Raw genomic sequence first — 25970 nt, 5'->3', positions numbered from 1 at the left:
ACACTGTGAAGCTGCAGTTTTTATTGCAAAAAACATTTATTTGATACATGATTTTAATTTAAAGTAACATATCTAAATTTTGTATCTGTGCTAAAACAACTTTTTGGTAATACACAATATGCCATGTCCACATTTTTTTTACTTTTTCACATGTCACTCTTTTCCCCATACTTGGTGTATTACAGGTATCAGTCATTTTTAAGACAGCAGGCCACAGTTTACTCCTTTGTTTACAGATGACAAACAAAGGCAGCCACAGGCTGCAATAATATAACTCACTGTATGAATATTTGACTGATGTTTTAACCTATCTTAATCTTATGGATCTGATTTGTTCTTTATGTTCCAGAGACCTGGCTGTCATTGTAGCATCCATTGCGTACAACACTTGGTTCACAAAGCTGTACTGCAAAGACATGCGTATTGTAATTATTGTTTAAATATTACATAATAGACATTTCCCTATAATATCAGTTAGCAATGTTTTATTACTGCCAATTGTTATATTGTGTATACTGTTTACCTCTGCAGGGGTCAGAAGTGGTAGACCAGGTACTTCATGCAGTCAGCAAGTCCAACAGCTTGAAAGAACTCACTCTGGAAAATGCTGGACTAAAATCGTAGGTTTCTTCATTACACCCTCCTACTTACCACCTGCATTAAAGGGCCTTTGTTCTTAACTTTTTCTCTTATTTGCACCTTCATACTTCACTGCATATCTCCTTTTATCTTCCCATTGTTTGTCAGGCTTTTTGTCCTCTTTTCTGCTTTTCCGTCTTATTTATACATCCATGTATTCTGTATACGCCTGCTGATAACTCACCCCTACACCTAATGTCTTCCCTGTGTCTTACCTCACTGAACAGGACCCTTTTCTTGCTAGCTTGACCTTTTTAGTTATATGTCTTTTGAATTCTACACATTGCAAATGATAACATTGACGCGACATCTGCAGTTTTTTTAATTATTATTTTATAATTTATGTATTATTATTATTATTATTTTATTTCCTTGTATAGAAGTCACCTAGCAGTTTATGCTCCTATTTTTGGTGTACTTCTAAAACCTTGGATGTCTTTGGACATTACCCCTGCACAAATGACATTCAGATATTTTTCTTTCACACATTCATCCATCCATCCATTTAGTACAACACCACCTATCTCTGCCAGGTTTACAAGGTGCTGCAGCCTATTCCAGCATACTTCAGGCGAAAGCTGGTCTATACTCTAAACTACTCCGCAGTCAGTTGTATGGCACATACAGAGACATTCCCACATTTACACTTGCAATCTTACCCTGTACTGTTTGGGAATCGACCCTTCGCTGCCTGTGACAAAGTCAAGCGAATGTACCACTACACTATCAGCAACTTTCAAAAACTTTTCATAAAGAAATAATATAATACTTTATCATTGAATATGCATTAATATCTGAGGATGGACAAATTAAGATTGAAAATTATGTGACCGTACTTATCCAGTATTTACAAAGTTGTACAAATTGTAGATATGAGTTCCTGATTTTTTAGTATATTTTTTAAATTAACATTCTACAGAGGTTGTCCATTCAGCTGCAAAATCTATATTAAATGCGTATTTAAATGACAATAAATTGTTGGTCACCAGTAAGTAGCCACACCAATTTCTTTAGAAAGCAATGAAAAACTTGCTGTGTGCCAAGCATGTCGGTCTTTTAAAGGGAATGAGAAATGATTCAGATCTGTTAATTACTCTTACTCAAAACTAATAGAATTTCCCCAAGAGCACTAAAAAAGGCCATTAGGAGGATATGTTTTAAGGAAAGTATCCATCTTATCGAATAAGTCTAAATTCGGCTTGATTCTTCATATCATCCCAGGAGTTAACGAGCAATCGGCATATGAATCATGGGATATTCAGGTACAAATATACAAATATATGTGGTTTCCAAAGAAGTATTATACAGTATTTGGTGTTATTATATCCATGTCAAATCTTGTATTTGCAAAAAAATTCTGAATTCTATGTGAGCCCGCAGCTTTTTCTGTTAGTGGCTGACTCGCCTCCTAATGATGTCGCATCACAACTCAAGTGCAAAATGGAGCAAATATAGCTCTGCGCATGAGTTGTTGCATCTCAGACCGAAAGATTCAGGGAAGTTTTCTTTGAGGGACATAATGGGGGAAACACCTACAATAATCACGCGGAGAGCACACACAAGGAGAATGCACACACATCCGCCCCAAAACCCCAACTACACTTCATCTCATTTTCTGAACTGCTTTATCCTCATTAGGGTCGCAGTGGGTGCTGGAGCCTATCCCAGCTGACTACGGGCCAGAGGCGGGGGACACCCTGTATCGGTGGCCAGCCGATCACAGGGCAAAAGGACATGGACAACCATGCACACTCACACCCATACCTAGGGGCAATTTAGAGTGTCCAATCAGAATACCATGCCTGTTTTTTTGGATTGTGGGAGGAAACCCTCCACACAGATTTTCTCTAGATAAGGTTTCTTGGTTGTCGCTGAGAAGCACAGAGTTTGAGCCCCTCCAAAGATATTCTATTGGGTTTAGGTCTGGAGACTGGCTAGGACATGCCAGAACCTTGATATGGTTCTTGAGGAGACACTCCTCTGTTTTCTGGGCTGTGTGCTTCGATCCATTTTCATCTTGGAACACCTAGCCATGACCATTCTTCAATGCTTTGACTGAGGAAAATCTTCCAATCCTCTCCAATCCATCCTATTCTTAATACAGCGCAGTCGTCCTGTCCCGTGTGGACCAAAACACCCCCAAAGCATGATACTAACCCTGATGCTTCATACTGGTGATGCTACTCATCATTTTTCTTCTTCCAAACACGGTTAGTGAAATTATGACCAAAAGTTCTACTTTTGTCTTATCTGACCACAACATTTTCTTCCATGACTCATCTGTATCATCCAAATGGTCATTGGCAAACTTTTCAAACTTCAAAAAGTCCTGTAATGTGGGATCATTGAGACCCCATGAGGTGATATTTTGCATAGAGCTCTCTGACTTAGCTCTGGGGTCCTGGGTTCAAATCCAGGTTGTTCTCCCCGGGCCTGCATGGCTTTCCTCCGGATACTCTGGTTTCCTCTCACATTCCAAAAACATGCTTGGTTGGCTGATTGGACACTCTAAATAGCCCCTAGGTATGGGTATGTGGTTGTCCGTCTCCTTGTGCCCTGGGATTGGCTGGCCACCAATTCAGGGTATCCCCCACCTCTGGCCTGGAGTCAGCTGGGATAGGCTCCAGCACCCCCACAGCCCTAATGAGGATAAAGCAGTTCAGAAAATGAGAAGAGAGATGAGCTAGTTAATCAAAAGCATGTTTTTAAATGTCAAGCCTTTATGGCTTAGACTACTGTATTTTGTCTTTTTGACCACAGTCTTTTCTGGGTTATGTGTTAACACGTTGCCAGTCGCTTGGAGGGTGCATAAAATGTACAACCATTGCCACTCATAGTCACAATGGCACTCAATGGGAACTGTACCCACACTGCTTGCACTGAAGTCATACGTATGTCACACAATGTGTAATTTATTCCTCCAGGGATTTTCCTCAGAAAATGGCATCGGCTTTGTCAGAGAATCCAGCCTCCGCAATTCACTCTCTCAACCTAGCTCACAACACACTTGACAATCAAGGTACCAGTTTGCACCTCCTCCTACTCTCCATCCTCCTCTTCATTCTCTGTCGACCCATATCTGATCTTTTACTCCATTCTGATTTGTATGGAGCTAAATCAAGGCCAAAAGTTACGTTTCGGATCTAGTTTTTTTTTTCAGTTTCAAAATCTCAAAAGTTTTTAAAGCGGGAAAAAAATTGAATGCAAAAAAGTTGTAAATTAAGATTGGCCGAGTCGTTGCGTCAGCCTCATAGTTCTGAGGTCAAGGGTTTGATCCCAGGTGGGTCCTCACTGTGTGGAGTTTGCATGTTCTCCCCGAGATTGCATGGGTTTTCTCTGGGTACTCTGGTTTCCTCCCACATTCGAAAAACATGCATGATAGGCTGGTTGAAAATTCCTAATTACCACTTGGTATGAGTGTGAGCGTGAATGGTTGTCTCTCTTCTTGTGCCCTGCAATTGGCTGGCCACCAATTCAGAGTGTCCCCTGTCTGGTCCCCATAGTTAGCTGGAATAGGCTCCAACACCCCCCAAAACCCTTGTGAGGATAGGCTGTTCAGAAAATGAATGAAGATCTGAAAATGAAAAGTTTTTTTAAGGCTAAAACATTACATCAATTAGGAGTGTCAAAAAATATTCTGTGATATATCAAAATACATCTGAAATGATTTTTACAGAAGGGTTTTTGAAGAAAATAAAGAATAGGTGGCTACACTCCCACTTTCGTACACTAGTTTGCAATCTGCCAAATTTAGCAATTTAATGCTAAATTGATTTGAATTCATAATTGGAAGTTGTTTAGCTGTGTGTTCATGTGTATGGCTTTATGCGCTAACATTAGCTTCTACCTTACACTGCAATTTACTCCTGAATGAATAGATTTTTTTTGCATGCTTGTCATTCATTTTAGTACATTAATAAATCATTTTCTCGATTTCTTTTGGGGTGTTCTGCACATGTTTCATGCAAAATTGGGAAATAATTTTTAAAGGGTTTAATTGGGAATTTTTTTCAAGACTATGGAACAAATGAGAGAATTTGCATATAAAGTACTTTTCTACTTACAAAAATTTTAAGTTATGAATCAGGTTCTGTAGGGAGCTTATCAAAAATTGCATGTTATCTTTACTAAAGGTTGCTTATTGAAATGAAGGAAAGAGACAGCTTTGAGAAATAACAGTGTTCCCATCCAAATCTCTCACTAAGACATGATTGAGATAGTGAGTCCAGGTAAGGAGATGAAACTGAGACCCATTTGAGATCAACACAAGATCCTTTAGTTGTGTCCTGGTGAGATCACGAAATGTGATGTCTGTTTGACATTCTTGAGAAATCTTGCCACTGAACCAGTTCTCAAAGTCTTTCATTCATTTTCAACATCGCTTCTCCTGGTCTTGGTCACAGGGTCCTGGAGCCTATCCCAGCTGACTTAGGGCAAAAACTGAGAAACCCACTCTGGTCTCTATTTTTGCTCATGGTTGCTCATTCACTTTTCAGAAATGTATGTGAGAAATCTTTAATTTTTCTTCCCTAGACATATTATTATTATTGGATATTACACAATGTTATTTTAAAGAAGGAAACCCAGATAAATACTGTTGTTCTTGCTGTTTCGGCTCGTATTTATGTTCAGGTTTTTTTTACAGTCCAACAGTCAGTACTTTATTAGCATTGTAATTGTCTCCTTTTAAACCAGGTGTTTCCAATTTGATTCAACAAGTGTGTCGTCTAAACAAGGGTCTTGTCCTCCTGAATCTTTCAAAGACCTCACTTTCTTCCAAAGGTAAGCATCTGTTGTAATCCAATTATGCATGTGAAAGCCATCACACAAATTTACTTCCTTAAGATAAGTGATATGTGCACAGTATGCTGTGATGGATTTGAAATCCATAATTTGGTCACAAATCATTGTATAGTAGTTTCAATCGCTCTTGTAATATGCATGCACATGTTCATCTCTATTATCAACCCATTTTTACATGTTTCATATAAGTAGACTTGTCATGCTCCCATCCATTTTAAACAGTTTTTGTTTGTTCCTAAAACTATTTTGACAGTTTTTTTTAACATGCGATTATTTATTTATTCATTCAATATATTTATTCAATCATTCATTCAGAATTATATGTACTGACTTTATATTTTTAGTATAGGAGACCTAGATTTAAATTAAAAGATTTGCAGCTGGTGGTGTGCCTTGGAATCTTTTCAATGCAAAAAGTGTGCCCCAGCTCAAAAATGTCGGGAAACACTGCCCCAGACAATTTCGCAAATCTGTTAACCAGGCATGTAAGCCTTATGTTCAGCATGTACAATATTCATGGCAATTTTGTCAGGTGTTCTGGGGTTTCAAATGGATTGTCACTAAGTTCCAATCTTGAACGACAAACCAGAGCATACAAGGTTGGACGTTGTCACGTGCAATGAAGGAGCATGATGGCGGATCTTTTTACAATGCTTTGAGTTTTGCAAGGTGTTGTATGTTTTTTCTGATTGTTGAGTCCTAAAGAAGAAATGTGTGAAGTTCCAGTGAAGTCACATTTATTAATTCAACACAGCCCACACTCTTAACAACTTTCAAGGTGCTTCACAAGTTCACAGTTGAAAAACATTAAATGCTTGCATTAAATAATTTTGGCCCTAACTATGTGCGTGAAGGTGGCTAGAAAGCCAAGTGCCTCAATTATCTTCCTTAGGATCTGCGAAATAGTATTTTGACGCTCGTAGGTTAACCTCAAAACCTATAAAAAATAATCTTTTTCAGCAAAGTAGAAAGAGATGATAAAATTAGGCATAGGATGGTAAATGCTTTGAAGCCATGAAAGGAAATCTCTTGGGCACACGCTGTGCTGCCTGACTCAGCGTAAAAGTATGGAAATGTATGAATACTGACTGTTGGCCACATTCCGTTTTATGTATCCAGTGAAAATTTTGTATTGAGTCAAGCTTGCAGCACATCAGGACCCCAAGTGGTCAGTCCAAGTTGTGATATCAAGCATTACGTTCAGTACAAATGGATTTATTCTGTACAAAAACAAACAACTTAGAAAATAGATTAAAATAGTTTTTGTCATTTGCTCCTTTAAAAAAGAAAAACATTGCAAGTCACTAGTTGAGCTCAGATATTAAGGGTCACGTTAAACTGCAAATTGTATTAGCTATCTCTTATGATTGAGCATGCTATTTACCGTTCCTCCTGCTTATTAGTACTATCTAGATTTTTCCCACCCTCTTTACAGTCATCCATGTTCTTCTGTGATTTCTTCTGCTATTTTTAGAAAATCTTTTGTAATCTCTTTTCATAACCTCCATCCCTAATGTATACTTCAATTTCAATATTTTTTACATTTTGGGTGACTTCTTACAAAACTGTCCTTCCAAAGAAGATTAGTGGCTAATGGCTAGAGGGGATTAGACATCCTTTACCCTTTTCTATCATTTCCTGCAAATTAGGCTTGAAAAAATATAGTGGCTTGCTTACTTTAGATTTGCACATTGAGTGACTGGTTTCCAAACCAAAGAACCAAGGAGAAACGAAACTAAAGGCACTAACCTGCAAGCTGGTGAGAAAGCACCCATCTCACAGCATAAATGACGAGACGACCAAGGTATTCCAGCGTGAAATGTGCTCCCGATTGCCAGAAACAACTATCAATAAATTCAATTAGACATTGCATTTTATCATATTTTGTACATTGGCAATTTAGAGAATTGTAATTTTTTATCAAGTGCATCTCAGCAACGCGAATCTTAAGAATTTGAAAAATAAGAATGAAATTCAATAAAATGTTTCTGCTGTCTAAGAGTAGAGAAAAATGTCAAAGGCTAATATTTCCACAAAGTAAGCAAAATTACAATGAACATACATCTTAAATTCTAAAAAAAGAGAAATAACGTGACACTAGAATAGTTATACTAACTTTTTATCTATGTACAAGGATCATGCCACACGTCTTAATGACTAACAAGTTGGTCATCGGCCTACAACACAACGCCAAAACCAATTGAAACCGTTCATAACCAAGCTCTGAAAGTATTGGATAGAAAACAAAAAATGTACCATCACTGTCAGATATTAAAAAAACATGAATGGTTGAAATTTGATAATACTGTAAAATATGCTGATGCAATCTTGGTCTACAAAATCCTCCATCACAAACATCCTCCTCAACTGCAAAAAAATATTTTAAAAAAATATCTATGCACAATGATAGATTTATTATTAATACACTTTAATCAAAACAGGGAGACATCATTAACATACTCTGGCTACAACTTGCAAGGAAAATCACTCCCAACTCGCCTTCGTCCAAGAGGATTCTGAAGAAACGGCATCCTCCTCTGTCCATTTAGTCACGCCATACTCAAAACATTTAATGTAATCTGATTCAAACAATTGCATAAGCTAACCGAATAACACCATTAAGGTCAAAAAACAACTGCCACAACAATCTCATATTAGATTGAAACCAAAAACACCTGCGTAAGAATTTGCACGAATAAGCACAATAATTTCTTTATAAGGTAAACAGAGCAACCATATTTTTAAACAATAATGCGATTATCGCCATCTGCCAGAATCCAAGTCAAAGCAATTTAAGAGTCCCTTGTAGATCTTCATTGCCAACTCAGATTAACAGTCTCGGCCTGGAACATGGTGTCCTGCTCAGGCAATAGTCCTGAAAACAATTAACTGGCCTCGAAAGCAACTGTGGGGGGAAAGTGTCGAGCTTACTCGGTCCCAACATAAAGCACAAATTAATGTATAGCTTCATTACCTATTAAAATGCTTAATGAACATATAGTAACATTCCAGAATAAACCCAACACACACTTATTATACGTTTACCATTTTATACCGCTGAGTTATCAGAGTTCACGTCCTGTGCACTACCAGTGCCAGCTAAAATTTTACACATGATTTCGAATATAACAGTGAATATACTTTAAATATGGAAGTATATAAACGATTTGTGCCAGCATTTAATTTCTTGGTTGCTTACACTGATTCTAACTCTAAATCATTTTACCATCTAACACTGCTAAAACTGTTAAGCCTGCAGCTTGCAGCCGCTCTGGCATCCGATAAATATTTTGAGAAGACTTATTACTCAAACTAAGGAACTTCATCCACCATTTTAATTTGCCTTAAAGCTCAAACTCATAGGTCAGCAATGTTCGGTGGTGCTCTGATATTCTGGCTGACAGTCCATAGGTTATGTCCAGCACAAAGGAGATTGGGAGTATATGACGTCAAATGTATACCAAAATATTCTGTTTGAATATTATTCTCTCCATTATCTGACCGCACATTTAGATTCTTTATGGAAGCATCTTTCACATGTGATAGGTTCACCAATAGGCATTCCCAAATGCACACACAAATAAAGAGACAAGACAATCTTCTGGGTTTTTCTTGCAAGGAGAACCGAACCTTTCAGGACTCGACCCAGGTTCGTTCTGGCCTCACACGCTTCTTTTCCTTGTTTATTAACTTCAAGGACCCTAGTTACAATGGACGTCTCAATTCTCAAGGGAGGGGTGGGAAACAGAAGTGAGACATCAAATTGTCAAAACAACTGAAGGTCATGTGCAGTCAAAGGATCTTCTCCACATTCCAGCAGTCCAAGTGGATGTGGCTTCCCTTTAGTCTAATTAAGAAGCAAAGCATTTACTTCGTTGCAAGCAGGCATTTTAGATGTAGCAAGCGAAGCACTTTCTTCATTGCAAGCAAATAGTATATAATAATGTAAGACTAATAACCCTAACAACATGATAATATACTATAACTATAGCTTTAACATTTGAAAAATGGAATTCAAAATGTTCTCCACTTCTAGTATGACCCATGCAGTGGAGCTTAACTTCCTTAGTCGTTTTCATTTTGTGGTTTTAATAGCTAAGAAGTTGGATTTATAAGGTTACAATTTCACTGACTGAAACTTTTTTTCGTATTAAATCATTTTTCCTATTTCCCAAATATAGGTGTTTTATCTCTATCCCAGGCATTCTGTTCAAGTGATGAATACTCCAGCTCTTTGCTGCATCTGGACCTTAGTAAAAATCCAGCGGCCCTGTCAGGGGAGGATGCTGCGGTGAGACATCTGCATTAACACACATACATTAATCTATACATTACCTTGTCTTGGTGTATTAACAATGTTTTCCAATGTGTGTAGAATCTGTACCTCATCCTTGCCCATCCCAACTGTCTAGTTCATTTGGATTTGTCTGGAACTGACTGCACGGTGGACTCGGTTCGTACCTTTACCAGACACATGCTGTCTGTTCTCTTTTTTATTCAGTTTAAAAAAGCCCAAATTTTAGCATCTGTCCAAGAGTAATGGACGAGTAGAGATTTTAGATCTGCTATTAATTAATCTAATTAATCAGTCTAAGATGGAAAAAAAATTTAAAACTCATTCTTCAAAGAACAAAGATACATGCCTGGAATGTAAGCAGCATGTTTTATTTTGATCCATCCATAAATACCAGAGGAGTAACCATTTTTGGTTCTATCCTCCCCAAGAAAAAAACAAGAACTAAACAATAGACAACTCTCTAGACCAGAGGTCGCTCAGACTTTTTTGCTGTTTTTGAATTCCGTTTTTCAAGATCCACTTTTCAATGAGCCAACCTCCCGCGATCTACTTTGTTGTTAGGGTTAGAATTCAGCGGCGGGCAAAGCGGTCCTGGAGGGCCGCTGCAGGTGCAGCTTTTTGTTCCACAGATAAATTAACCAATTTATTAGACTCTTTCAACATGTATGGGAGCGGCAGGAAATTGGGGTGAAAATCCACTCTTGATTCACGCTAAAGCTTGCTGCGGACATGCCAAATTTATTAGAGCCTAGCTAAGAAAAATAGACAGAGGGGAGGGATCAAAATATTATTGTCATGCAATCTACCGGTAAATCAAGATCTAGTTACTGGTCACCCCTGCTCTATACATTCATGAAATAATTATGACCTCTGTCACCAAATTACATCGTCTCTCTAGTTCATTTGTGTTTGATGTAATATGATCTTTGTGTTATACTGCACAGCATAGCGGACAGCGAGCTATAAGCACGTCCTAACCTGACTCGAAGGTCCTTCTTTTGCCACCAATCGGTGCTGGTTGCGTCCGGTCAACTATGGCTAGCATGATACCAACTTAGTTATGTATAACCACTGACAGACCATGTTTCAGTAAGCTAAACAGTGCTAGTGCTTTGCCTTCTACTGTTGAGTAACAAAAGGACAGAAGGATCATAATATATATATATATATATATATATATATATATATATATATATATATATATATATATATATATATATATATATCATATAGGATGTACTGTAAGTGCTAAAATTGGAACGAGAAACGAAGTGTTTGAACGACACAGTTGTTGTAAACCTTTTACTTACAGTTCCCCCTTGTGATCTCTGCAGTTATTTGGAGCCTTGCTAAGAGGCTGCTGTGCGGACCTCTCCTACCTGAACCTATCTAAAAATTGCTTCTCTAACAGGTAGGTACCTCACTAAAGTTTACCTCTAAGAAGCAATATAATTTTTATTTTTTACTTTGGCAAACGGCTGTGCAAATCCGACACTAGTCGTTGGAGAAATACATCATTCTGGCCTTGTTATGTAACACATACTCTCACACACACACACTACCATTCTCTCTGGTACACTCTACTATGCCCTCTCACACAATCTAGTATAGTCTCTCGCTTGCACAACTGTCTAATCACACACACTGCTGTACCATCTCACACATAGTAGGATAATCTCTCTAACTACGCCCATACTAGTCTTTCAGTTTGCAAACTACTTTGAAATACATATTCAATTGAATATACTTGAATTGAACATATTTTATTTTGAAACCTAACCGCTTAGTTCCTTGCTTGTGTGTTTTCCCATTGGGGGTCGCCACACTTTCTCATCCTTTTCCATATGAACTAATCTTCTACATCCTTCTCCCTAACACCAACTGCCTTCATGTCTTGTCTCACCAGATCCCTCTCCCTTCACTTTGGTCTTTCCCCTCATTTTTTTCCCGGTAGCTTCATCCTCGACAGTCTTTTACAAATATTCCGTGATAATCTTTTATTACTGTGTTGTTGCGTCATGTTACAACAAAAAAGTAGTTCTCATGCTTTCCCCGTCATTGCTGCAGTATGTTGAAAATTAGGGTGTCCCTGACCTTCATAATCCAAATGTGGCCCAGGGAAACCATGCTAGTTATGCCTTCTTAGAATTAGTCCCCATAGTAGGAAGATAAAAATGCAACGGAGAATAACTCACACACAGATTGCGATTCCTTCCGAGTATATTCGATTCCAGAGTTATCAAAAAAGCACAATACAGGATCCAAGCTGATATTACCTTGACCTTGACTTGTGTAAAGTCTCGTCACAGGGAAATATCAGTATTGTCCCTCAGTCAAGCTAAAATGTATGTACTCCATAAGCATGGCATTTCATATGCCTTATGGTCTGGGGCACAAATAAAACACATAGAATCTACTTGGGCGGTTTTGTAATGCCCCTTTCAGGCGGTCTTTCGATGTCCATATCAGGCAGTTGTGCTCTTCTGTCTTGTTTATGTGACACCATATTCAACTTGGCTTTCGTTATCGCAGACATCTCACGTTTGCAAGAACAACACATCCCTGCATTCTTCCCAGTAGAGATAAGTTCTCCTCCGCGTAGGCCCAAGGACCACTTCTGACCGCCTGAGATCTTTTCATTCTAGTGCCCTTTTAATAATATGCAAGGACACATTTTGGAGACAGTTTTAGATTTTGGGCTCTGAGATGTATTTTTTTCTGAAAAGTGCCTGTAATCAATTTGTTGTTGATTCAAAACCCCAAAGTGGAGACCTGTGAAATTGATTGACTATATTAATCAAATTATACATACGATAACGATAACCCAGCTCTCTGCCTCACACAACCTTTTTGGGGAATTTACATGTTGCTGACTCTAATCTATAGTACGTGTCTTTCTGAGCCTTGTGTTGTCTTTGGTTAATCGCAATTGTAGGTGTGTCTATTCTGACTAGTCCAGTATACAATGGACTTAAGAGTGCCACTGGTGGTCAGCAGGGTCAAGCCAAGTCAAGCCAAATCACAAGGCTGACGAGGAGATGCATCAACTCACAATTTCACAATTATAGTGATAAAAATCATGACATCAGACGTTTCAATTCAGTTTTGGAGCAACAGAGTGAAATGGTAGAGTCTCAGCTTTGACATGCACAAAACCGCATGGACCAAATATTTGTATGTGTACATGGAAAAAAATTAAGCTTTAGAAGTTTCTTTTACAAGATTTCAATCACAACACACAAAACAGATTCACCCAAACTAGTAAGATAAAACAGACACATGCACTATATGTGTTTTTGGGGTGAAAGTGTTGTTTGTGTGCAAACACAAATAAAGTATATGGCACTTGTGGAATCCTATTCAGGATTTTTTTTCTTTTTTGATCTCTCAGTTAATAGGTTTCTCGACCCCTCCTATGGAAGCACTGTGACTGAAAATCAGGAGGAATAGCTGCTAAACCTTAAGAGGCGGGGCAACGGAGTCTTTGCCACTTTTCCCCCATTTAGGTTGCCAGTATTTTGAGTGCCTGGGTTAAAACTCCAAAAAGAAATTGCCATTTTGCCAGTTTGAAAAACACGTGCCCTTTCCTTGGTTTACCCGTTGACTCAAGGTCTTGTAGCTTGTCATACTCACGTATTTGGGCCTGCTCTTTATGTTTAAATAAATCATCTGTTCATTTGTATTTCTGTTTCTGAGTTTCTGTTCTGGATCTAGTCTTCAACGGCTTGTCGTTCATAGCAGTTTTATCTTGGCTATGCTCTGCTGAATCAAATTTATCTTATTTTCTAAAATAATTACTGTTATTCATGTCACCTAATATTTTCTAATGATGCACCACCTGAACAGATATTAAATAATACACTATTCAGTACTTGGTTATTACATTCTAGTTTTATACTGTTGGCCAGACTGGAAATATTGTTGTGACAACAATCAGCTAACCTTGGGTAAACTGATGAGTACTAGACTTATGAAAAGGGAACGGCACACTTGGACACCTTTCTCACTCATTATCCACACTGCAGCTGTAACACTCATGAGAAACAATGACACAGACTTGGTAACATGTTGCTGATGCAGCTTGCTTGCTAAAACCAATTGAAACCGTTCATAACCAAGCTCTGAAAGTATTGGACAGAAAACAAAAAACGTACCATCACTGTCAGATATTAAAAAAACATGATGGGTTGAAATTTGACAATACTGTAAAATATGCTGATGCAATCTTGGTCTACAAAATCTTCCATCACAAACATCCTCCTCAACTGCAAAAAATATTTTTTAAAAATTCAACAGGGGGTGCCGGCAATGTTCCCTCTAAGCTGCGCGCGTGCGCAATTGCGCACTACTCTCGTCTTCTCTGCGCAGCAGCAATCATATGGCGCGCAGTAAATAAAATCCAAACTTTTTTTTACCCCTTTCCCTATGATGGCGCCGTTTAAACGGCAGCCAGTGGCAGTAGCTCTGTCCACTGTTATGTTTTTCGTGTTTTACAGCATGTTTTACATGAAAAATTAGAGGGAACATTGACATGCACCTGCTTGTGGCAGGTGTGATACTGGTGGGCCCATAGCGAGCAATGATGATGTCGTGACCGGATGATTCGCCTAAAGACGTTTTGCCGACGGACGTTTGACAGACGGACAGGTCGCCGAATGAACGTTCGTTCAAACAGCGTTTAATGATTAAATACAAATGCTAGTATTTGTTAGTTTAATGATTAAATACAAATACTAGTATTTGTTAATTTAATGATTAAATACAAATACTAGTATTTGTTAGTTTAATGATTAAATACAAATACTAGTATTTGTTAGATTAATGATTAAATACAAATACTAGTATTTGTATTTAATCATTAAACGCTGTTTTCAGCTGGATTTGACCGACTTTGAGAGCATTTTGAGCCGTTTGGCGAATGGACGTATATGGACGTTTTTTTTGCCTCCATCGCGACATCATCGCAACATTTTACCAAGGAATTCACTTCCCTGGGCTCAGTTCTAATGTCCAAAGAGCTCCAGTATTTGTATTTAATCATTAAACGCTGTTTTCGACTGGATTTGACCGAATTTGAGAGCATTTTGAGCTGTTTGGCGAATGGACGTATATAGACGTTTTTTTGCCTCCATCGCGACATCATCGCGACATTTTACCGAGGAATTCACTTCCCTGGGCTCGGTTCTAATGTCCAAAGAGCTCCAGTATTTGTATTTAATCATTAAATGCTTATTCTCGGGCTGCCATGCCCGCCCAAGAGTGCTTATTCCCGGGTTGCCATTGATGGTAGACTAACATTGATTTTTACTATAATTTGGACAACGCCGGCGGCGGGCCGGATTAAAAATCCTAACGGGCCGTATATGGCCCGCGGGCCGAGGTTGAAAAACTTGTACACACACAATCCGGGGGCGGGGCAAGTGCGCGAATCTCGTTTCGGCGAAACCTCCGTTCGGCGGAACGTCCATTCAGCGACCTGCCCGTCTGTCAAACGTCCGTCGGCGAAACGTCTTTAGGCGAATCATCCGAGTACCAATGATGTCGCTCAGGCTGGTACTCAGTGCGCTCAGGGAGGTTGTCTTTCTGCCCAGACCAACGAAAAATTAGAGGGAACATTGGGTGCCGGTGACTGTGTATTTCCCTTCAGGTAGAGTGCATTTAGCCAAAACATCTTCTCTGTTCATGACTCACATACCTGGAACTTAATACCAAATACCATAAGTGAACTCCCATCTCTGAAGCTCTATACCAATCAATTTAAAGCCTAGCTGCTGGATGAACAACATTGTTATCACAACACTGCTTAGACGTGTACTATTTGTGTATGTCTAATTGTTTCTATGCTGATTTCTAGTCTTTTCTCCTGTTTTTTTTTCTTACTCTATTGTTGCCTTATTGATTTTATCTTGCGTTTTTAACATCAACGTGACCAAGAGACTATTCATTCATTTTTGGAAACCGCTTATCCTTACAAGGGTCACGGGGGTGCTATAGCCTATCCCAGGTGCTTACGGGCACGAGGTGGGGAACACCCTGAATTGGTGGCCAGTCAAGGCAAGGCACAAGGAGATAAAAAAAACTATTAACACTCACACTCATATCTAGGGGCAATTTAGAGTGTTTAACCAGTGTACTATGCATGTTTTGGAATGTGGGAAGAAACCGGAGTACCCGGAGAAAACCTACACAAGCCCAGGGAGAGCATGGAACCTCTACACAGGAGGACCGACCTGGGATCGAACCCATGACCCCAGAACTGTGAGGCCGGCACGCTCACCACTCAGTCGCTGGGCCGCCCAGGGACTACAGATGGAAATTAGCCTATGGCTATAATCATACATATTTACATGTATATGTTCATTGATATGAATTGTCCCTTTATTCAACACATCTAAATCAAACTTTTTCTGACCTCTTGCTCTCTACACTTAATTTATACAGTTGTAAAATATCCTATTTTGTTTTGTGTATAATTTCCAGGAAAGTGAGAGATTCTCTGCCAACTTTCCGGCAGTTCTTCAGCTCAGCATTTAGCCTGACTCATGTAAGCCTTGCCTCGATGAAGGTTCCTCCTGATTGGCTTAGGTGAGCTAAAGGCGCTGTCGCCTTTTTCATATGCAAATCCAGTTTTGTAATACTTTTAGTAATATCAGATATTTTATTGCATTTGCCTGGATAACATTGATATTTGAAAAAAAAAGATGGTTATCTCTCTCGCAACAAATCTATGATACATATTTCTAACCAAATGAAAGAATTTATGATATTAATCAAATTACCCTTTACATTTATGAGGATTATTTCTGATTCATAATGATTAAAGAAACACAATTTGTTCATTGTGAGCCAACATACAATGAAATTATATAAATAAAGTAAATGAAACTGTGTATTAGAACTCCGTGCTGAACAAAGGTCAAAGGCATGCGAAAAGTATCATGGAGGCACAGCTCCATCTTAGTCAATAGAAGGTCAGATGAGTGTTGGGAGAATGGTGAGCAAATCTATCATGACAATTTCAAAACAAAATATAGGTATCTACAAATGAACGAACATATTTACTTTGAATTTTTGAGATTTTGTGTTCCATGACTTGAAATATTTAGTTTGTAAAAAGGTTTTTAAGTTGAAGTCCCACTGTTCTTATACTTGTAATGTCTCTTTCCTTGCAGAGCTCTGTTCCTTGGTCTGTCTAACAATCCCCATATTATAGATTTGCAGTTGGACATCAGTGCCTGTGAGGTATGCTATCACTTAGTGGCGAGCCGTACAATTTCAACATTAGCCCCAGAAACTCACCAGTCGTGACTCACCCATCCATATATACTGAACCTATATACAGAATTGTAGTTGGTGAATTATAATTTTAGTATTAGGTCAATACATTTTTATTTATATTAATATGGTTTCTCGTGAGCCAGCACTTGATATTCCGACATTAAATATCAACATTCAGAAGCTAAAATCTCACTGGATACTTTTTCTTTTTGATGTGGGGGTTTTCAGGAATAAAATCTGGCCAATAATTGAATTGAATTGAATGCTTTTATTGTCATTATACAGGTATAATGAGATTTAAAGCTTTCACCACGTAGTGGACAAATAACAACAACAAACAGACAAATAAATAATCAATAAATAAGAAATAAATAAATATGTAGTCCAAGTGAGGTCAGCATAGTGGAGCGGTCTTATTCTGTCTGAAGTCCAGGAGGAGTTCCATGGTTTTGGAGAGGTTCAGCACCAAGTTGTTGATAGCGCACAACTTGCTGAGTCTATGGACACAACAACAAACAAACACAGACACTCAGTATACATTAATGATAAACTGTTCAGACATAGGCTTTATCATCATCATCGAATCATCAAAAGCCTATTGCCATCATACACAGCTGCGTATGACGAAATTGGTGTTGCTACTCCACAAAGTGCGCTTTCCCAGCAAAAAATTAATATATAAATATATTATATCAAAATATAAGTCACATTCTGTTAAGGTAAATACTAAAATATTGCCTAATCTAAGATATTATTACTGTCCACGGAGATCCCGGTGGTCTCGAGATGTCCTCGGGGACATTGCAGGTTTGTTGGCAATCTGCTTTGATGGATATATCGCATCTTCTCCCGAGAGCAACCAAATCCTGGCGATTGTAAAAAAAGTTTGCTTCGCAGATGTTAGCAAAAAACAACAAGACTGAGGAAACAAAACACCAAACCGGAGAGCAAAGAGCCAGCTGCATCCGTGCGCGCCACCATCTTGGATCACTTACCTCCTCACTTATCTCCTCACTTACCTTCAATCAGCCAGCAGGAGGCGGATCACCGCCCAACGTCTTTCATGTTACCTGACCCCGAAGTTATTGCACAGAAGGGATTGTGTGTCGTGCTACCGCAAATTCAGAGTCCTGATGGCTGTGGGGAAAAAACTGTCCTTAAGTCTATTTGTCCGTGCTTTGTGAGACCTGTAGCGTCTGCCAGAGAACAGCAGCTGGAACAGGTTGTGACCAGGGTGGTATGGGTCCCTGACAATGTTCCCGGCTCTGCTGAGGTAGCGAGGGCTGGCAATGTCTTCCAGTGAGGGCAGAGAACAGCCGATGATCTTCTGGGCAGTGTTGATCGCTCTCTGCATGGCGTTTTTGTTTGCTGCCGTGATTCCAGCGTACCACACTGTAATGCAGTATGCCAGGATGCTCTCCACAGTGGCTCTATAGAAGGTTACCAGAAGCTTAGTGTCCAAGTTGTTCCTCCTGAGTACCCTCAGGAAATGGAGTCGTTTCTGGGCCTTCTTCACCACTGCCGTGGTGTTGGTAGAGCAGGAGAGCTTGTCCGTGATGTGGACCCCCAGGAATTTCAAGAACTGGATCCTGTCTACGCATACTCCACTTATGAGGAGTGGGGCCAGATCTGTGCTGCGTTTGCAAAAGTCCAGGATTATTTCTTTAGTTTCCGTGGTGTTCAGTGTGAGATTGTTCACCAAACACTACAAAGACAGTTTGTTGACCTCATCTCTGTAGGCAGACTCATCCCCTCCTTAGATCAGTTCGACCACAGTAGTGCACACAGCCTTGAGGGGAGCCAGTGGTCAGTGTAATGGAGGAAGAGAGGTGGGGACCAAGTCTAACAGTTTGTGGACGGTTGGTTAAGAAGTATCCAGCAGAGGAAGTCCGAGGTGGGAGAGTTGGTCAGCCAGAATGTCCGGTATTATAGTGTTGAAGGCTGAGCTATAGTCAATGAAAAGCATGCTCACGTAGTTCCCATGGTGCTCAAGGTGGCTCAGTGCTGTGTGTAGAGCTACGGCGATGGCGTCCTCAGTGGACCTATTTGCTCTATAAGCAAACTGGTGAGGGTCAACTGAGGGAGGGATTGTATCCCTGATTTGGAGGGCGACCAACTTTTCAAAGCACTTCATGATCACAGGCGTAAGTGCAACAGGCCTATAATCATTCAGGCTGTCAATGGTTGGCTTTTTAGGGACAGGGATAATGGTGGCAGATTTCAGGCAGGATGGGATGATGGATTGTAAATTATTATGACTAAATAGTAATCGATATGTCCTGATTACGTCCTGCGGAACTTGAGTTAAGTATGGTCACAGCTCTTGGCGCGAAACCGTCCTTGAGTCTGTTTATCTTGGCTCTTATGGCTCTTTAGCACCTTCCAGAGGGCAGCCGGTTGATGTGGTGGAAGCTGGGATGTGTATTGTCTTTTATAATGCTCTCTGCCCTTCTAACGCACCGGGATTCGTAGACGCTGGACAGGGTAGGTATAGGGCAGTTGATGATCTTTCGGGCTCTGTTGATCCAGTGCTGCAGTGTTTTCCTATCAGCTTCTGTCTAGCTTGAGTGCCACGCTGACACAGCATAGGTCAGCATGCTCTCAATGGCAGACCAGTAGAAGGTCACCAGCAGGTTGGTGTTCAGTTGCTCCTTCCTGAGTGCCCTCAGGAAATGTGGCCTCTGCTTTGCCTTCTTCACGAGTGCTGTGGTGTTTGTCGCCCAAGTGAGATCATCTGGTATGTGACTCCTAGGAATTGGAAAGTCTCCACTTACTCCACACATTCACTGATAATATAGAGGGGCGACAGAGCAGCCTAGTTCGGTCAGAAGTCCGGGATGAGTGTTCTGATTTTGGAGACGTTGAATGCCAAGCTGTTGAGAGCGCACCACTCGAGGACAAATTAATAAGATTAAATGATGATAATAGACTGTTAGAATGTGTTAACTCGACTTAATGTTCTCCTGATAGTGTGTTGGCCAGCAGAGAAGGCTCCCCAGGGGACGCTACTGCACTAGAGTATATGCATCTATGTTTTGAGTGGTACCTCTTAGGACCTGGCGTGGACATCCTGTTTTCAGTGATAGTACCACAATAGTTAATTCTGCTTAACTGGGGGCTTTTTACCACTTACCTGAACACTTACACTGCCATTTGGTGGATTCAGAAACATAAAATACTCTACAAGAAAAATTCAAGATGGCAGAGAAGCAGAGCAAACTTTCGGGTGGTCACTCCAAACCCAAACATCCTCAAGGTAAAACACCTAGTCATATTTCATGGGTATTTTTTTCTCAGATTTCTGTGTTGTGAAGTGGTCTGACAACAAACCAGTAGTATTAATGATGTGTGTTGTTCATGGTACACAATCTGAAGACACCTGCCAGCGCTGGGACAATAGATTGAAACAATGTGTCTCTGTCACACGGCCAAGCATCATCCTTGAGTACAACCTCAAGATGGTTGGAGTTGATCTGACTGATAGAATGATCAGTTATTATGGCATGAGGGCTCGTACCAAGAAGTGGACAATGCGGATGTTAACGCACTTCACTAATCTGGCATTTGCCAACAGCTGGCTACTCTACCGCAAACACCTTAAAATATGTGGCGCACCAATGAAGAGCATCATATAGTTCATGGAGTTCCATATGGAAGTCTGGAAGACCCTCCTGGCGCAGCATCGCAGTCAAAAAGACGATTCACAACTTTCAGAGTTTTCCCAGGAAGAAGACGATTCAAAACAAGGGAAAAAACGGCCACAGGCCACAGTACCCCTATGTCTCAGTCCGCAAGTGGGCAAAACCACATCTACCACAGACGATCAGTCTGAATAATGCCGCACGTTGTAGAGCAGCAGGCTGGAGTGGAAGAACCTGATTGCGTTGTGTGAACTGCAAGTTATTCTTGTGAATGATGGCTGATGGCAACGGTTACGCAGCCTTTCACACTTAAGTGTTTACTAGTTCCTAAAGAAAAGGGCATTTCTAGTTTTTAATACAAAATGTAGTTGCAGGTATGTGATGTTTTCCTGCAGCTGTTTGAAGTTGAGCTACTGTAGTTATGACTGTGTAATATGACCACTGTTTGTCTTTGAACTCTGATGTTCACAACATGTTGAAAAATGTGTTTTATATGATTTTAATAAATGTAATTAATACATAAATAAATAAATGAGTTTGCTTTCAATTACACGAAGGTGACTTTATTGTGTTTTATGGGAATTGAGAGTGAGTATCCACGTATGCGGATATCATTTTTCTCTGAAACTACTACATCGTGTCTAAAGATAATGCTTACTTTTTATACTTATCAGATTTCAATAAGCCCAAATAGCAAATAGAAACAAAAAATCAATCAAGAGCCTGGGTCTTAAGAGGTTAATGTATCTATTCTATTATGTTCCATGTCTCTCGCTATGACAGTTAAGGACTGCAGGCGCTGGTGTTATTCAGGAGCTTTTCCCAAGAGTATGCTGTGTTGGGACTTTAGATATCGCAGATAATGGTAAGACACTTGCCAAAGCACAAATTAAATTTTTCCTTGTTACCTGATTTATTGGACTCTTAATTGGCTGTTTTCAAAATATTTGCACATATCCAAGTGTTACATTTTTCTCCAAAATATCATTAATAGGTGCCATCTTCTTTCTCCAAAAGATTATATTAAAAATGTAACTGTTGTTGTAGGATTGGACTCTGACTTACTGGCTGTCATCCCAGCATTCACAAGACACCCTTCCCTAAAACACCTGATGCTGGGGAAGAATTTCAACATTAAGGGCAGGTATAGACATCCTCAGACATGAGTAATACAGACGGTGAAGATTATTGCAAAGATGTATCTTTTACTCCCATTTTTTCCCTACCTCCTCAGAGTGCTGGATGAAATTCTACAGAAATTGGTTCATTTGGTGCAGGAGGAAGAGTGTGTGAGTTTAATTATTTAACATAACAGACAAATCTGATGTGACGTCACTAAGAAGATATGCATCCACACTAGCTTGTGCACATTCAGGCGGGGAGATTTTTAAATCAGGCATTTAAAAAGCCAAAAAGCTGAATTTATACCAGTTTGTTTAGTTGTGTCCACATCTCGATCACAAAACACAAACCCCTGTTACATGGATACAAAATGCAATAAGGCAAGATCACTACATTGTCTGTGTGAATAACAGATGATTTGTTTAATCTAATTTCATTTGGATAGCTTCCTACCTCCCATTCCTGGCTGCCTGTTTTATGCCTCATAACTTGTGAGAAAAATATGTTGTTTAAATATTTATTGTAGCGATCTTGAGCACACACAAATATGCCTCCAATCTCATATGCATCTTTAAAAAGCAAAATATATATTTCACATACATTTCTGCCATAACTGATTTAATGTTACTCAAATGCCATATTACTACTGTGTAGCCTATGGAATAAATGTTTAATCCAAATTCTTTCATTCAATTGTACACAATATACAGTCTTCGTTTGAAAAACGGTATTACGGTTTAGAATTGATGGTTGGTAGTATTAGTTTCTTATTTCTCTCAATTCTCTTTTTGATTTCAACTTATTTTTGGCATTTTCCTCTAGGGCCTACGATCCCTCTCTTTAGCTGACTCGAGACTCCGCCAGCGTGGAACCATGTTTGTTAATGCTCTGGGCTCTAACACGTGCCTTCGGAAGGTGGACCTGAGTGGGAACAGCCTGGATGATTCTGGGGCCAAGATGCTTAGCAAAGCCTTGCAAATTAATACAACACTCAGGTAAGAGCCCACATTTTATTCTGGGAGTAAAATAAATACATGTGTCAAATACAGATATCTCATTTTCTGAACTGCTTTTTCCTCGTTAGGGTTGCGGGGGGTGCTGGAGCCTATCCCAGCTGACTTTGGGCCAGACGCGGTGTACACCCTGAATTGGTGGCCAGCCAATCGCAGAGCACAAGGAGAAAAACAACCATTAAATCCAGATATTTCTTTGCAAATTATTATTACTATATGCTAAGTAGGAAAGTTTAAGGAGCCCCATTACAAAAAGTGTACAACTTGCAACAGGAGCTTAGATTCCCAGGCATACTGAGAAACAGAGAGAGAAAGGTAGAGCAAAAATTATATGGCACTTTTACCTGAACCATCAGTCCCAAGGCATTTGAAAAGCTTCAAATTCACTCATTCACTCACCTGTTTATGAACCAGTTGGCATGGCTCCCTTGTCAGGTACTGCGAATAATTTAGCATTCGTTGTTTTGCCGCTTAGATTAATTTCTTTCTAAATAAGAGAGAATGCAGAGCCAGGTGTGCTTTTTCTTGATTATAATTCATGGGAATACTAGGTATGATAGTAGGTAGACAGCTTATCTGTTGAAAATTATAGTTTTTTAAAAAATATATTTGGGGAAAGTGGGAGTGTGGGAGGTAGATACCACAGCAGAAGCTCATTAGTTGCATGACAGTTGTTTATGCATACATTATGATGGGATAAGAGCTCATTGAAATATAGAAGAAGCAAAGAAATGGCATGTGTATTGCTATGTTGATATTTTTTAATGCAATGAAGAATTACCACTAATGTGGTGTACCCTGTATATAATTCTCATATTTCTTTCTTTCTTTATTCATGTTGATATGATCCTTTTCAGAAGTGTTACCTGGGATCGCAACAACACGACGGCGACAGGCTTCCAAGATGTGGCAAGGGCACTGGAGCAGTAAGATGAACTCAATAACACACGCCAACAATATTGCAAATGCAGGATGCATACATAAAGCCAATGAGTCACAGATTTAAAAGATCAGCAGTTCATTTTATGCCTCAAAGACAATAGTTTTGTTTACACACACACATTTACATACATCATTCAAGTGATGTGACAAAGATGTTTCGTATTAATTTTTTGTACAAAGATTTTCTGTGTTTACTAAAAAAGTAAACCTACAAGATGATTAGATAATTACTGTCTAAATTAAATGTTGTACAGAGGCTATCACTCTTTAAAAGGCTTGCATGCATGTATGTACTAATCACTCGAACATTTTACCACGCTCCCAAACCATGCAAATTAAGTAAAAAGTTAACTAAAGTAACTACATTGTCTTTTATTATGAGAAGTTGCGCGTCTGAAGTTGTAGTCGGATAAGTACTCCAGTTCATGTATTAGGCTAATTAATGTCGGTGGAATATAATTTGTAATTTACAAATTTTAATCAAGGTAACAATGTATTCTGGCCAAGTCTTGAGAAAAAAAATGTGTTTCATATGCCGGCATTATGATTGATTTAGTTAAAGGAAAGTGGTTCTTCTAAACAGAACCATGCAATTGTTATCGTGGTTAAGCAATGCCGGCCAATGACTGTCAATTCAGTTTTAATCTCATCCCTCTCTATTTTTTTTAGCAATTTTACACTGCAGTACATGCCCCTTCCCCTCAATGATGCTACACAGGCATATCGCAGTTCTCCAGAGAAGACTGACCAAGCTCTGACCAGGGTAAGAAAAAACGCTCAGAATATGCAAAGCAGAGACATACAAAGAGTGAATAATCACATTGCCTTTTGGACTCGAAGAAAGCCATTTCTGATTAATGACTTCAATCTGCTTTCGTTTTTACAATTAACATCAGTTTCCATTGGTATGACAATGGAGACCTCACAAAATTTTCTCAATAATTTCTGTCAATAAACTTTATGAATTATATAGGGAATACAGTATGTCTAATGAAGAAGATGAAGTGATTTTAATTGTCTTTTACACGCTTATATACGCTCATAAAAGTTGGATACTTCAGGTTAAAACTTAAATGATGGAATTTAGAACAAGATTATCGAAGAAAAATAAATCTTGGAATAACTCCTCAACACAGTATTTATTCTTCAAACGTGTTTGAGATACAAAAGTTCCTTTATCAATACAGTGTAAACTCTATTTACTTGTCCCAATTAAATGGTTCAGAAGTGGTTTCGGAACGCATTAAGCTCGTATCACAAGATATTACTGTACACCGATCAGCCGCTCGAACATCCAATTTCAAATCTGGCATCACGTAGATGCTTACTCTCCTTCTAGCCAATGGAAGGCCAGTGAACTATTGGGAGATGGTCAATGGAAAAGCAACTCCAGCAGGATTTTTTTTTTTTAAATATAGGAAGTATATTTATGTGTCTGGGGATGTTTTATTTCGTAACTTGGATTGTTTTTCATATCTTGGAACAAAAGGTTTGCCATCAAAATTTTTCATAACCTGAATATTTCATGTGTAGAAGCATTCGTGACTGGAGAGCGCTATCACTGTGTATGTATGTTTATGTACATGTACGGTATCTCATAAGAGTGAGTTCACCCGTCTAATTTCTGGATTTTTTATTATATCTTTTCATGGGACATTAATGTAAAGTTGTCACTGTAGAGCTTAGATAAATGAAATGTATTGTATCTTCAAAATAAGTCAAAACAGAACAATGGGTGTGTGAAATGGTGCTAACAAAAGGGAGTACATCCCAAGTGAAAAGCTCGAAATAGGGCCCAAAATGTCAGTATTTTGCGTGGCCACCATTATTTTCCTGCACCACCTTAACACTCTTAGGCATGTAGTTCACCAAAGATTCACTGGACGCCACTGGAATCCTCTTACACCCTTCTGTGATGATATCTCGGAGCTGTTGGATATTTGAGACCTTTGCTCTCCCCACCTTCTGTTTGAGGATGCCCCCACAGATGCTAAACAGAGTTTAGGTCTGTGGACATGCCTGGTCAGTCCATCACATTTACCCAGAGAATCTTTGGAAAGGCAGTGATTGTCTTAGAGGTGTGTTTGGGGTCATTATCATGTTGGAATATTGCTCCACAGCCAATTTTATGGAGGGAAGAGTTCATGCTCGGCTTCAGTATACCACAGTACATGTCTGCACGCACAGGACATGGTTACAATAATCTTTATCCTTGGTCTATTTGTCTTCAGCAAA

General features: G+C 39.3%; 1 protein-coding gene across 4 annotated transcripts in view; it reads left to right on the top strand.

Annotated features, from left to right (window-relative positions):
• The window catches only part of carmil3 (capping protein regulator and myosin 1 linker 3), a 74682-nt gene that overhangs the window by 31902 nt on the left and 16810 nt on the right, over positions 1-25970 (top strand). For all 4 annotated transcript variants that reach the window (XM_077615868.1, XM_077615869.1, XM_077615867.1 and 1 more), the window contains 15 exons: positions 350-425; positions 532-620; positions 3564-3658; positions 5335-5421; positions 9624-9733; positions 9818-9895; positions 11074-11150; positions 16220-16324; positions 16912-16981; positions 21442-21523; positions 21706-21802; positions 21893-21947; positions 22603-22775; positions 23651-23719; positions 24405-24498. In XM_077615868.1, the coding sequence (XP_077471994.1) occupies positions 350-425; positions 532-620; positions 3564-3658; positions 5335-5421; positions 9624-9733; positions 9818-9895; positions 11074-11150; positions 16220-16324; positions 16912-16981; positions 21442-21523; positions 21706-21802; positions 21893-21947; positions 22603-22775; positions 23651-23719; positions 24405-24498 (1357 nt within the window). The remainder of the gene's footprint in view (positions 1-349; positions 426-531; positions 621-3563; positions 3659-5334; positions 5422-9623; positions 9734-9817; positions 9896-11073; positions 11151-16219; positions 16325-16911; positions 16982-21441; positions 21524-21705; positions 21803-21892; positions 21948-22602; positions 22776-23650; positions 23720-24404; positions 24499-25970) is intronic.

The sequence above is a fragment of the Stigmatopora argus genome, chromosome 12 (genome assembly GCF_051989625.1).
Source record: "Stigmatopora argus isolate UIUO_Sarg chromosome 12, RoL_Sarg_1.0, whole genome shotgun sequence".
Lineage (NCBI taxonomy): Eukaryota > Metazoa > Chordata > Actinopteri > Syngnathiformes > Syngnathidae > Stigmatopora > Stigmatopora argus.
This window is presented reverse-complemented; position numbering and strand designations above follow the sequence as displayed.